Source organism: Euprymna scolopes, chromosome 25, assembly GCF_053919585.1.
Source record: "Euprymna scolopes isolate OS-2025 chromosome 25, ASM5391958v1, whole genome shotgun sequence".
NCBI classification, from domain to species: Eukaryota; Metazoa; Mollusca; class Cephalopoda; order Sepiida; family Sepiolidae; genus Euprymna; species Euprymna scolopes.
In genome coordinates, this window is record NC_136506.1 from 31,632,442 (window position 1) to 31,646,090 (window position 13,649).

General features: G+C 29.2%; 1 protein-coding gene across 12 annotated transcripts in view; it reads left to right on the plus strand.

The window, feature by feature from the left end:
- The window catches only part of LOC145247315 (formin-like protein), a 269,761-nt gene extending 266,637 nt beyond the window's left edge, over positions 1-3,124 (plus strand). For 8 of the 12 annotated variants that reach the window (XM_080108959.1, XM_080108960.1, XM_080108962.1 and 5 more), the window contains one exon: positions 1,985-2,516. In XM_080108959.1, the coding sequence (XP_079965085.1) occupies positions 1,985-2,085 (101 nt within the window). In that variant the 3' untranslated portion in view covers positions 2,086-2,516. Of the gene's footprint in view, positions 1-1,984 lie in introns of all 12 variants that reach the window. The other 4 variants (XM_080108963.1, XM_080108952.1, XM_080108955.1 and 1 more) reach the window with 1 other exon arrangement.
- The last annotated feature ends 10,525 nt before the right edge of the window (positions 3,125-13,649 follow it).

Here is a 13,649-nt window from a genome sequence, read left to right on the forward strand (position 1 = left end):
AATACACCAAAAACATAAGGTTCCAAGAAGCCCATAAACTAGCAGAAAACACAAAATACTCTGAGATAACAAAAAGAAACACACAGCCTAACCTTGAACCAAATAATACAACAAAAACAAATCCCTCAAACATCCAAATTGAAATATTCATGAAATTACTCAACGAAATGAGAGAACTAATAGAAGACTTAAAAAAAAAAACCATGAAACAAACCATCACAGAAAGTAAAGATTTTTAAAGAATATAACCAAAATAAAACAGTCCCCAAACTAAAACTCTACCACAAAAACCTATTAAACTCCAAACAGCATCCATAGAAACAACCCCTATGACAGAAAAAATAAAAAAATAAACAGACCCCAAAAGAACCCCACAAACAATAAAAGCAAAATAAACAGATCCCGCTCAATCTCTAGATCAGGACCTCACCACCCACCGCGACCCCATTCGTGATCTGAAACCCGAAACACCGAAGCAAACATGGAAGCTATGGACGTAGACATAAACATCAACAGTCCAAAACCAGAAAAAGACAAACCATGGCTCATAAAAATACTTCAATGGAACATAAGAGGAACAAAACCCAACTTTGAAGAAATATTACTCCTTATAAAAACTTCCTGCCCTGCTATAATTGCTCTACAAGAAACCCACCTAAAAGAAGGTAATACAATTAATATAAAACACTACTGCTCATATAACTACATAAACAAGAATTCAAACATAGCTACAGAAGGATCATCACTACTTATAAATAAAAACATCCCACACAGTGAAATAAACCTAAAAACAAACATGCAAGCTGTTGCAATAACCGCAACATTCCATAAAACAATAACATTCTGTTCACTATACATCCCACCAAGTGAAAGAATAAAAGAAACTGAATTAAATGCCCTAATCCAACAACTACCAAAACCATTCATACTAATGGGGGACCTAAATGGCCACAACGAACTATGGGGTAGTACAAGAAATGACAAACGTGGTAAAATAATCAAAATGCTACTTGACCAAAATCAATTATGCCTACTCAACACCAAAGAAAATACATATCTACACCCAGCAACAGGCACTCTCTCAGCGTCCTAAGAGAAACAAGATTATATAGCAAAATCTAAAACCCTAATAAACAACAAACAAACAACCAAATAAGCACTTCAGAAAAACCTAAAATCCAAATAACAAACAAAATACAACCAAACAACCTTTCCAGCAAAATCAAATTACCTAATAAACAACAAATAACAAAATAACCTCCTCAGCATTGACTCACAAAGGTTTATATGCTAGTTAAATAACCCATCCATCATTTACCCTTATCCTTGAATAGCCTTTATGCCTTGATAAGTGGTGGACAGCCCCCCCCCCCAAAAAAAAAAAAAAGAAAAAAAATGATGAAAACCAGGCTTAAGCATCCCCATCAAATATAGGCTAAACAAATAAAAAATAGCCATAGCTGTGATAGGTTCATCTGTGCTGATTTGATCTACTCAAGCTCTTGATCCGTTAACTGCAACCGTATCTTATTTTTCTACCTCCTTTATGCACTAATGATGAAATCTAATTTCCCTCTAATAGTTTTCATTTTTTCCTCTTTTCTTCTTTATTTACTTATGACTGTTTACCTTTTCCTGAAATTTTTACTAACAGTATAGATCCACTTTAAATGGGGGGGTCCTTTCTTTAGTAGCCATCTCAAGGTAAAGTTTTATGATGCATACAATTTGTATCTTTTCTGATTTAATAAAATATTTTCACATCTTCATACTTTAAGATTTCTAGTTTCTTGCTCAGACAAAATGTACACAATCATTTTAAAGAAAAATCCCAAACCCTATATTTGAGTAACATTTTCTTATTAAAATTTTTATAGCAAATCCTTACTGTGCAAGGTACTCAATAAAAACCAAACGTGTTTTGTACACACAGGTATCATTAGATCACCATAATTTTTTTTTTTTTTTATCTTATTTTTTTCAGACCTGAAGAATGAACCCTACAGAAGAGCAGATGCTTATCGGCGGAGTCAGAGGCGCCGTGTGGAGGGGCTTGTGCCATCTGGGAGAAGTGATGCATGCTGATCGGTGATGTCTGGTTGACACCAAGACTGCTACCGATGCAGCATTTACCAATTTATGGGGAGGATGATGATGATGCTGACAAATAGTATTACGCAACAAGTCTTTACCGTTGTCTTCTTCATCATCATTGACTATTACACCATGAACCCCTTTTTCTCCTCCTCACCTTTTTTTGTCTATATTCCCCCAAACCCAACCCTAAACCCCCTGTGTTTTTTTTTTTTGTTTTTTTTTTCAATTAAGCGCACTGACTGGTTGTCTGCGTGTGGCTCAGAAAGTTGATTTCTTCTATTTTCTCCCAACCCTCAAATGTCATGTCAATCATTATTAGTAAACACTAAATTTTCTTATTGTTAGTGGGGAACAAAAAAAAAAAAAAAAAATAACAAAAAAAATAACAAAAAAAAAAAACAAATAAAAAAAAAAAGAAACAATTGGCAAAACGCCATTTTGTTGTCCTGTCTAGTCATCTCACTGAAACCGCAATCATTTTTTTGTTTTTATTTCTGCCCTCTTCCCCTCTTAATTTTTTAATTTAAATTTATATTCCTTTTTTTCCAAGCTATAGAGGATGACCAATTTCCTTTATTGAGACGGGATCAGATCTGTCTTTCTCTCTCTCATCTAGAAAGCTGGTTTGAACGATGACTGCTCCTCAACATTTTTGTCTTTGCTAACAACTAAAATGGATTGCAGATGCAACCCCCCACCCTCTCACAACACTCCAAGTGCATTATTATTTAAAAAAAATTTTTTTAGTTATTTCATTTGCACACAAAAAAAAACATGGAGAATATTTATCTTACGATGAAAATGATACTGAAGTCTTTAATTTCTGCAGATTTTGTGGTCATCTTATTATTTTTTATTTTTCTATCATTTCTTACATTTCTTTTCTTCACTACAGTTTTAAAAAAAATTATTTAGTTTTTATGCATGAAAGAAATTCTCTCCAGTTGGAATTCTTCCTGTATATATAATCCACATACAGATTGTAAAAGAATTTCTATGTGATTAAAATCTACATTTTGAAATTGGATGGACCTTTCTACTGATGATTGGAATTGCACTGAAACAAGTTTGAAAACTTCAATGATTTCTTTTTTTAACCATTCTTTATCATTTTTTTATATTATCCAGTCTTTTCTTTTTTTCATATTATCCAGTCTTTTCTTTATATTATCCAGTCTTTTTTTTTATATTATCTTGTCTTTTTTTTTATATTATCCTGTCTTTTTTTTATTATCCAGTCTTTTTTTTTTTATATTATCCTGTCTTTTTTTTATTATCCAGTCTTTTTTCTTTTTAATATTATCCAGTAGTTTTTGTAAGATTATCCAGTCTTTTTTTTTTTTATTTTAAATATTATCTACTTTTCTTTCTTTTTTTTTCTTTTTTATTTTCCAGTCTTTTTTTTCTATCAGCAGTTTTATCTACTGCTTGGTATTCCATGAACCATTCTAGCTGTAGAATCAATTTAAGAGAAGAAAAAATGCCTATAAAATGTCTAATTATATTTGATAGCTAACAGATTATCTAATTTTTGTATTAAAACTAAATTTTCTTGGAAATAATTTCAGATATTTATTTTAATATTAAAAAAAATTGATTTTAGAAAATGTTTAAGTTCAATTTTTACTAATTTTTAATATCTTAAAAATCTAAATACTTTAACCTAATTAATTTTTAGTCTTTTGTTATTTTTAATTCAAACTATTTTTCTTAATTCGTTAACATGAACAAAATTTATGACTTGATATAAGTTTACAATTTTTGTTTGTACATTTAGATCCAGTGTATGGTAAGGAAGCGTTTATTTTTTAAATTCTTTTTTTATTTCAGGTATTAAATCTCTTTCAGGTTCTAACGACTAAAAGTTGATCACTTGTTTAAATTCATAAATATACAAAAACTACAAACCCTAATTCAAGCAATGATTTTCAACAACTATTTTAATATTACATAAATATGAATTATCTCAAAACTATTTTGTTGTACATTATGTTATATAAAGGCTACATAGATATATGAAGATAAGGCCATTTTTATTTCTTTTTTAAGTTCAGAATATCATGGTGGTGAGAGGCTTATCAATATTTTTTATGACTATAAAGAAATAATTTTCAGTTCAAACCAAGCAAGTCACTGTTAGACAAGTCTTGTTGCAGGTATTCAGTTGATTAGATTTGCTGGTGATCTTTCTGGAATTAATGCTAAACAATTTTAGGAGTTGATATATATATATATATATATATATATATATATATATATATATATATATATATATATATATCTTTTTCTTAATTACAATGCTAGTTATTATTAAATAAAGTGAAAAATAAGTTTGAATTAGACAATTTTTATGTTATTTTTCTAATCTCTGAATTGGAAACAGTGATTGTATATGGTCTTAACCTGTATAGACTTTGTTTGGTACAAGATCCATAATTGGCATAGTGTTGGATGCAGACCTTAAAATACTCAAAAAGGATTGACAATAAATTTAAAGGCATTTGAACATTTCTATATTTTTTCATGGCTACACATTTATCTTTTATTTTTATTAATTTTTATTGATAGCTTATTTGAATTAGGATGCGCGTGTGGTGATGGGTTTCGGAACAAGTCTGCACTAAAATCTTTCTGCTAAGAAAATATTTAAGTAAATTGTACAGTGATTGACGTCTCCTTCCATTGTATAGAAAAAAAAGTGTACTTGATATGCTTGCAGAATTGACTTGTTTCTTTCTTTTCCCAGAAAGAAATGGTTGTGACTGACTCCTTATTAAAGGTTGTCTGGTGGGAAAACATGGAGCAAAATATTTAAAAAAAAAAATAAATAAATAAAAAAATAAAAAATTGTGCTCTTTTAAAGGATATTTAAAAATACAGCAAGTAAAATCTGTTTAATTTTCTTGGGATTTTCATTTGGACTAAAATTAAGATGGAAGTTTTGATCGCTAAAATAAATTGCTTTAATTTGTGCATCATTAAAATATCAATCACTTGTAATGGAAACAATGAAAGATATAATTTTTTTTTTATTTCATTTGCATGGAAATATTAACTGAATTTGGGGTAACTCAAAATTTAAGAACAGTGCATGGGCTTTTACAAAAATGTTTTTAATGCAAATGTTTGCATAAAAAGAAAAACTTTATTGAATTTATTTTGAGTCTAATTTTCCCAATCAAAAGTTGGAGCAGGAATCAGTTTTAGCGGTAAGTAGTTGCCAACATTTTTTTTTTTTTTTTAAGTTAATTCTTGTTGGCTATTTGTGTGTTTACTCACTGCACTTCATCAAACACTGGCAAAATTCATTTACTATCATCATTTATTTTTTTTTGTTATTTATATTTAATAGATAGACTAAAATTAAGTAACATTTTATCTAAATTGATTTAAATATTGCGTTCTAAATCCTTATATATAACTTGATTTGATAAAAAGCATGCTTTCTGGAATTTATAAGAATGGAAGTTAATTTTTGCTAAATTATCTCCCTTGATTTCCCTTTATTTTTATTATTTTTTATTTATTTTTTTTTTTTTTAAGCATTTAGAATGTCATTTGTTTATGAATATTTTCCCCATTCCCTGGATATTTTTTTTACTGCTAATGAATTGGGAAATAATGCATGATTAACTCTAAAATTTCCTGTTTAAACACTAAACCTCTCCCTTTTATATTTATTTCATAAAACGATTTTTTAGGAAAAATGAAATCTGAAAATACCAAAGTCAGCCATATTAATTTTGCTTTTAAAAATTTCTTTAAGAAAAACTTTTCCGAAATAGGGATTTAAAATCAATTTCAAAACCTGAAAAGTTTTTGCTAATTTAATATTTTTTACAATCGATAAAGCTTGGGAATATTTATGTTTTTGTTTGACTGCCACAAAACACATTTAATTTCTACACAAATTGGCCTTGTTTGCAAATAATTCTTTAAAAAAAAATGTGTGCTCAACTATCTTTAAGATACAATGTTACCCCACCCACCTCCAAAAAAAACACTCTTGGAATTGTTAATCCTTTTTGCAGTTCAATCATATTTGGTACAAATAAACTTAAATCTATGACTTGTACTCCAAGTTTCAGTAATGATTCTCCAACAGTTTTTGTTTTATTGTCGTTCAATAAGTACACTTGCAAAATTGTCAACAACTCTGATGCACTCTGCTTTTATGTTGCGATGTTGATGGCTTCAATTTAGAAATATTTTGTGGATTGTTTTGATGGGCATTATCTTTGAGATATTTCTTCAGATAAAACTGGGGGGGGGGCGAATGATCTATTTAGTGTGAAACCCAATCAGAATCCCCCCCCCCATCCGTATTATTGACCGGTGATAAAACAAACTGTTTGATATTCATTACTGAAACTTGGTGAGCGAATCGGACATAAACTGAAATTTGTAACAAATCTGCTTGAATTGTAGAAAAGACTGAATTTTATTAACGATTTTGTGAATGGCATTTTGAGGTGAGGAGGTCAGCACTTGTCAAAGGAGTTTTTTTTTTTTAATTTTCTTTTTCAATTCTGTTTTACATCACAAATTTGCAAATTAGTTTAAGTTTATTACAAAACCCGTGAAACTCTAATACTAAAACGGATGTAGTCCTTGTATCTCTCATAAATCGATCTTTAAGTCGAGTTTGTATTCTGCTTCTTGATTCATTCACTATTTCAACTCATCGCTTTCGACAAAATCTGCTTTTTATTTCTTATTCAGCTGAGATGGTTCAATGGTTTTCTGTTCCATTTATTTTTTTTATTTTACTTTTTTTAAAGCTCATTTTAAAAGCTATTTTTTACTTTGCTCTTCTGCATTTTTCCATATCTGCCTTTTCTTTATAGCTGAAAAAATTCTCTTGTTTCAGGCCACCAAATATTTGACGTCTTTTTTCAACATTGTACAATTTATTATAATTCTCAATTGACATATTATTATATACCTAATCATTATTGAATACTTCTTTCTTGTACTGTCATTGTGTACATACACACTAAATGTATAGATATTTATATTCACTGTAAAAAAAATAAGAAATGCTCCGGCCACATGCAGACAACTCTTCTCCTCAACCAAATTATTTTTTTCCTTTTCTCTTGAATGCCAGTGATAACATAAGGTGAAAAAATACCAAAAAACATTCACTCATTTTTATCCCAACAATCAATTTAGTTTTTTTTTTTAATCTGATTTCTTTTTCTTTTGTTTCACATTTGATTTTTTTTTTTTTTTCACATTTGATGCTTTCATAAATTCTATTTATGTCCATGCTTTCATTATTTCTCCAAAGAAGAAATTTCTCATGAACTCATTTCATTTAATAAAGCATAACCCAGAGTATATTCCATCTTGTCGTGTGTGTGTGTGTGTGTGTATGCGTGCATGTATGAGTGTCTATTTTTCTTTTGTCTTTTTTCTTTTGTTCAAATTTTTTTTTTTTTTTTTTTTTTTTTTTTTTCAAATTTTCTTTCAGCCTAAACTAATCAACTTGCCCACTTCCTATTCAATCAACATTTCCCCCCCCCTCTTCTTTCCCTTCTGCTGTGCCAAACATGTGCCTACATGATTTGATTTTTGGATGTTACCATTGGCATTTTTCAAAACGCTCTTATTTTCATTTTGTTTTTTTTTTGTTTTTTTACGGAAAAAAAAAATTGTGCGCTTATTTTTTTATTATTATTTTGTTAAATATTTAGCAAATGTCCCACCAAATTTACACCCCTTTTTTAATTTCTTTGAAGTGGTGTTATGTGTCTGATGTTCTAAAATGTATTTTTATTCAGATAATAGCTAGTTTTTGAGTCCTCATTAACAATACCACACCCTAACTTCCGTGCAGACAAATTTTTTTTCACCTGTATCTTTCTCTCTCTTTTCCCATTTTTCCCCCCGTTTTTTTTTATGTCTGTCCATAGGAAACATAGCACTGCAGATAATAATGCATTAGCAGCAATCGTCTTGACAATTCACACTAACCAATTATTAGTTTTTGCAATATCAACATCCATTCTCCAACAGTAGTTTTTTGCTGTTTTGACAAACAAAATTTAATAATTTAAAAAAAAATGTCAATTTCGTTTCTTGCTTAAGTAATAAAAATTACAAAATATTTTTTTTTTTTTTCGTTTTAGATATGTTTTTACTCTTATACAAAAATTATTGGAAATTTTTTGATATAACAAAAACAAGTTATTTTTTTGTTTTTGCAAGTTTACATTAGGAAATATGTAATCATAAATAAGTTTAATTTGAAACCAGATCAATGTTTTCCTATTTTAATCTTTTTGTAGCAATTTTTTAAAATTGTTTTGATTTTTTTTTTATATATTAAGGTTTACACCTTAAACCTAATATTATGAAAAAATTAAAAATAAAATATTTTAAAAAAGGTCAGAAGTTGATTTTTTTTTTTTTTTAAATTAAACTTATTTGTATAATCTATACAAGTCTATATATATATATATATATATATATATATATGATAATATACTTGGCTCAACACTTTACTGTAGTTTTGCAACATAATCGATCACCAACCAAAAAGTATACACTTTCTCTAACATCTGGATGTTTAAAACAAGTCAAGTACATTGTTGGATGATTGGTCATGCCATGAAACTGTAGTAAAACGTTTTCATTTAGCATTTGTTATTGATGTAGCTCTATCTTACAGGCTATCAAGTCTTTTGTTGGTTGAGATCCGTTTTCTTAATTCAGTTCTCTTCCAATTTTGAGAGGTTAATTTATATATATATAGTCTTATCTATAATATTCTGAATTTTATTGGGTTTATATAATTAAAAATTCGGTAACCATTCATATACCAATAAGTTTTAAATCAAAATGAGATGACTTAAACTGTAAGCTTCAAAATTACCACATTTCATAATTGAGCATTCATACATTGTTTTAACAAAATCAAGAGATCAAGGAATCGATTGATAGCAACAAATAGTGTATTTCATTGTTAGTTACAATTGTTCAAGACTATTTGGACACATTCAAACCCGATACCATTTGAAAATTTTCACAAGAACAACCTTTCATCAGACGTATTGAACAAAAAACACTTTAACAATGAACAATATGGAATCCATTTCCCTTATAAGGAAAAAACAAAATATTTTACCTACATCTCATGATGAAGATGTAGGTAAAATATTTTCTCATGTTTTTTCCTTATAAGGGAAATGGATTCCATATTGTTTATTGTTAAAAAGGCTGTTCTTGTGAAAATTTTCAAATGATATAGGGTTTGAATTTGAATAGTCTTGAAACAATTGTAACTAACAATGAAATACACTATTTGTTGCTATCAATCGATTCCTTGATGTCTTGATTTTTTTAAAACAATATATATATTACATATATTATCTCTCTCTCACACACACAGGTTTAATCAGAGGTAACTGGGCAGTCATAACAAATTTATTTCAAATCTTTGCATGGATCTATTGATCCAAAACGCCAAGTGAAACTGCTCGTTTACTTCTGACTCGCCGTATATACACGCAGATGCATGCCCATGTTGGTCTGTGTGCCAAAATGTTACAATGACGATTGTTGCTACAATTACTGCAGTTTTTATTCATTTTCTGTCAGTGTGTATACATGGGATATTTTGTTTGTATTTAGATGGTGTATAAAGAGTCCCCTCCACCCAACCCCCCTGAAAAAAAAAAAAAATTTTTTTTTTGCTGACACAGATAGTAGTGCTTCCTCCAACTCGCTGCCTCCCTGGGTCTGTCCATAAGCCATGCTGCACGATCTTGAGCGTAGACATCTAAGACTGGCTTTAAACAAACCTCGTCCGTCATGGCTATGCACACCTGTGCATGAGTCACTAGTCGGCAGGCTATGTTAATGACACTACTTCCATACAGTTATAAGGTGAGCTGCTAAGAGCAATTGTTTTCTTTGTTTCTTCCAATTTCTTCACATTTGTCCGAGACAACCCCTCCCCTCATCTCCCTTCATGTCTTCATCAGAATCCATGCTTCCTTGTTTCTGTTTCTGCATTCATAATATCACAGATCCTTCTCTTCAACTTATCTGTTTAGCTACACCTTCCTCGTCTCAACATATTATGATCAGCCACAACACTGATTGCTTCATGTCTAAACATTCTTTGAAATGCTGTCTTAATATTTGTAACCTGTGATATCATACCATTCCTTGTTTTCCAAAAAAAAAACAACAAAAAAAAACATCTATAAATGAATCTATATCCAAAATACAAAATAATGAAAAAAGAGAAACAAGATGGTGCGCAACTTCGAAAGCGTTTTGCTCTTTTCAAAACTTTGTGACCATTGAAGTTTTCAAAAGAACCAAATTCGTTTAGCATCGAAGATTGTTTACCATTTTTTTGTATGATTATATCTTGCTTCATCTTAATATCTGCTCCTTTTAATAGCCTTTTCTTTTCCTTTTTTTCCTACATTGAGTTCTTTGATACAATAGGTATGCATGGCTAAAAATTTTTCTTTTCACTTAGGTTTACAAATGAACTATAATACTTGATTTTTTTTTTTTTTTTTTTTTTTTTTTAACTTTTATTCAAGCCAGAAATTACTTTATTTTCCAGTTTAAATGCTTAAAAATTACTTTCAAATGTCACGTATAAAAAGTAAAAGTAAATTTTTATTGATTTTTAGATTTAAAAAAAAAAAAAAAATGTCTGACATTTTTAATTTACAACTCTTTAACATTCTGGTTTGAATTAATGTTTAAAGTAAGATATTGTTTCATTTGGATTGCTATTCTCGTTTTGGTTTCTATTTTCATAACATTTCCAACAATGTTATCTCCAAGCTTCTGGTGAATCTGTTGGAACTCTAAAAAATGTATGGAATCGAAACAATTCTTCCCAACTGAAAGAAAATTGGAATGTTGTAGAAAATAAATCTGGATGAGAATATTAAAAAAAAAAAAAATCCTGAAACATTGTTTTATTTGTTCATACCAAAAACCAAATGAAAACATTAATTTTTGTACGTGCGGACCGCTTGTATAAAAAGAACCTTATTTCAACTTTTGTCACTCTTGGATTATTAGCCCCCCTTTTTTTTTTTTTTTCAGTTTATTAACCATTTTCATTACTTAGTCACTGACCTCACGTTTCTCATTCCATATATATATATATATATATATATATATATATATATATATATATGTGTGTGTGTTTCTTTTCAACATGTAGCTAAATTCTTTGGATATTTATTTTTGAGCTGATAGAATAAAAACCTGATTTATGAAAGAATATTTAATGCTGTATATTTTTGACATCAAAACTTGAAAATAAATCAAACTCTGTAATAAAATATTAATTGATTTAAAACATTTATCAAAGAAAACTTAGCTCTGATTTTCTATTTATTCATTTTCTTTTTCAAATGTGTTCTTTATTTCTATGAGAAAACATTCCTAATGAGGCGTAAAAAAATATAGAAATTTTCAATCAACCAAATCTTGGAATCTGAAAACTGAATTATTTTCAGATAAACTACACAAACCACTTTCTTCTATTAATAAATCTTCCCTCCATTTCTCCTGCCAAGACATCAAATACTATCATTTGATTACTTCTCTCTCTTCATCTGGCACAGTTATTCGTATTTACGTAAAGTCAGGCTCTTTTTTCTTTTCTACTTTTCGTAATTTTAGATAAAAAAAATTTTCACTTTCCTTTTGAATGTTTGGTATGCTAAAATTCACCAAAGATTTTTTTTGTCTATTTTTATTTCTTTGATGAATATTTTTTTTTTCCAAACAGAATCCAACTTTATGAGAGGGGGGCATGTTTAACCAAATGATTAAGGAATTTGCTATGCCAAATTCAAATATGTATTATGTTTAATGATGCATTAATATGTTAGGAAAGATATGATCCCACTTTCCATCCTCAACTAAAGTTAGAATAACATTAAATGCCATGAATTGTTTCCCCAATAATAGCTAAAATGGATTGAAATACCATAAAAGAAGTTTACATCGACACAGACATTTGTAATTTTCCCGCACCTTAAAAAGACATGACACAAACCTTTTCTTTTTCTTTTTTTTTCTTTATCTCCATTTTAATGCAATTAAGTTCTATTTCTCTTGCTTTCATTTGAAATATCCGGATATGAATCCACTGGGATTGGATCCTCCTTTCAAGGTCATTTCTATCCAAAAGAGCTTTTTGAACTTTCAAGGCAGCTATTTCAACAACTGAAAACGATTCCTGAAAATCTTAAATGAAGAGAAAGTTTTAGAATATATATATACATATGGATTCCTTTGGTTAGCACTTCAGTGAATAGTTGATTTACTTTTTGGCTATTAGAGCTTATCTTTTTCTTAATGTAATATAAGACTATGAAGAAGGCTTTAAAAAAAGTTTTAGTTGATGAAATATAGGTGATGTTTTATAAATATAAACTTTTTCTTTGCTTTTTTTTTTTTTTTTTAATTTTTTTTTTTTTTGTGGCAGTTAAGAAAACCATGATTGATTTATTTATACCGCTTCTGAAAACGGGTTACTTTTATGTTTGGAGTGATTTATTATTTTAATGTTGATTTGCTTAATCCTCTTTATCTTGGTAGCCAGACTCTGCTTGTGCCTTAATTCCATGCAAGTTTCTTTCATTTTAACCCTACGAACATTTGCTGTTCGCTCAAATGCATGCGCAAATTCTTCTCTCTTTCTCTCTCAACTGCCAAAATGTCTTGTGCTTTCTTTGTTTTTGTTTTTAATAAACAAACATTTTGTTGACTTAGTTTCCTGTTCTAAAACTTGTAACATTTCTAGTATCTTTTAACCTTAAATCCACCCCTTTTGTCTCTTGACCCCCGCCTCCCTCCATTCCCGTACCATAGCCCTGAAAAGCATGCCCACATATTTGTTCTACACGCATACACATATAAACACTAACCAAATGTTTTGCTTGCAGTTGATCTTATGACTAGCTGTACTGGATTTGTAACCTTAATATTCATCTAGTTAATAGCACAGAGCAATCGTATGTTAAATGTTTCACAATCAGCTCCCATATTAGTTAGTGGGTATATATATATATATATATATATATATATGTATATATATATAAACAATAGATTCAAGATTTTAAAAATTGCAATAATCTTATTTAACTATCTCTTCAGAAAAATAGTTTTAAAATTTCTTGGATACTGAGAGCAGTTAAAACTTCATCTTAGTTTGAGTGTTTTAATATTGTTCATGAACAGGTTCTCATTATATATCCCTCAAGTTAAGCAGTTAGATGGTTGAATATTTGGAAATACCAGGTGTCATGTTTGAGGACAACAGCACCTTCACGAAGCCTCTCCCTGCAAAAATAAATAACAAGAACCACAAATAGAGGTTATTGTCTATATAATGTCTCTCCTTTCTAAATGTGAGAAAACACAAAGTTGTAGTGTTCAACATACATTCAAGTTAGACAAAAACATGTGATGCTTTTTGGTACGGATGATTACGATGAGAGTAGTCAGACTTTATTTTTATTTTTTGTTATCAATATACCCAAACTTTAGGCCAGTTT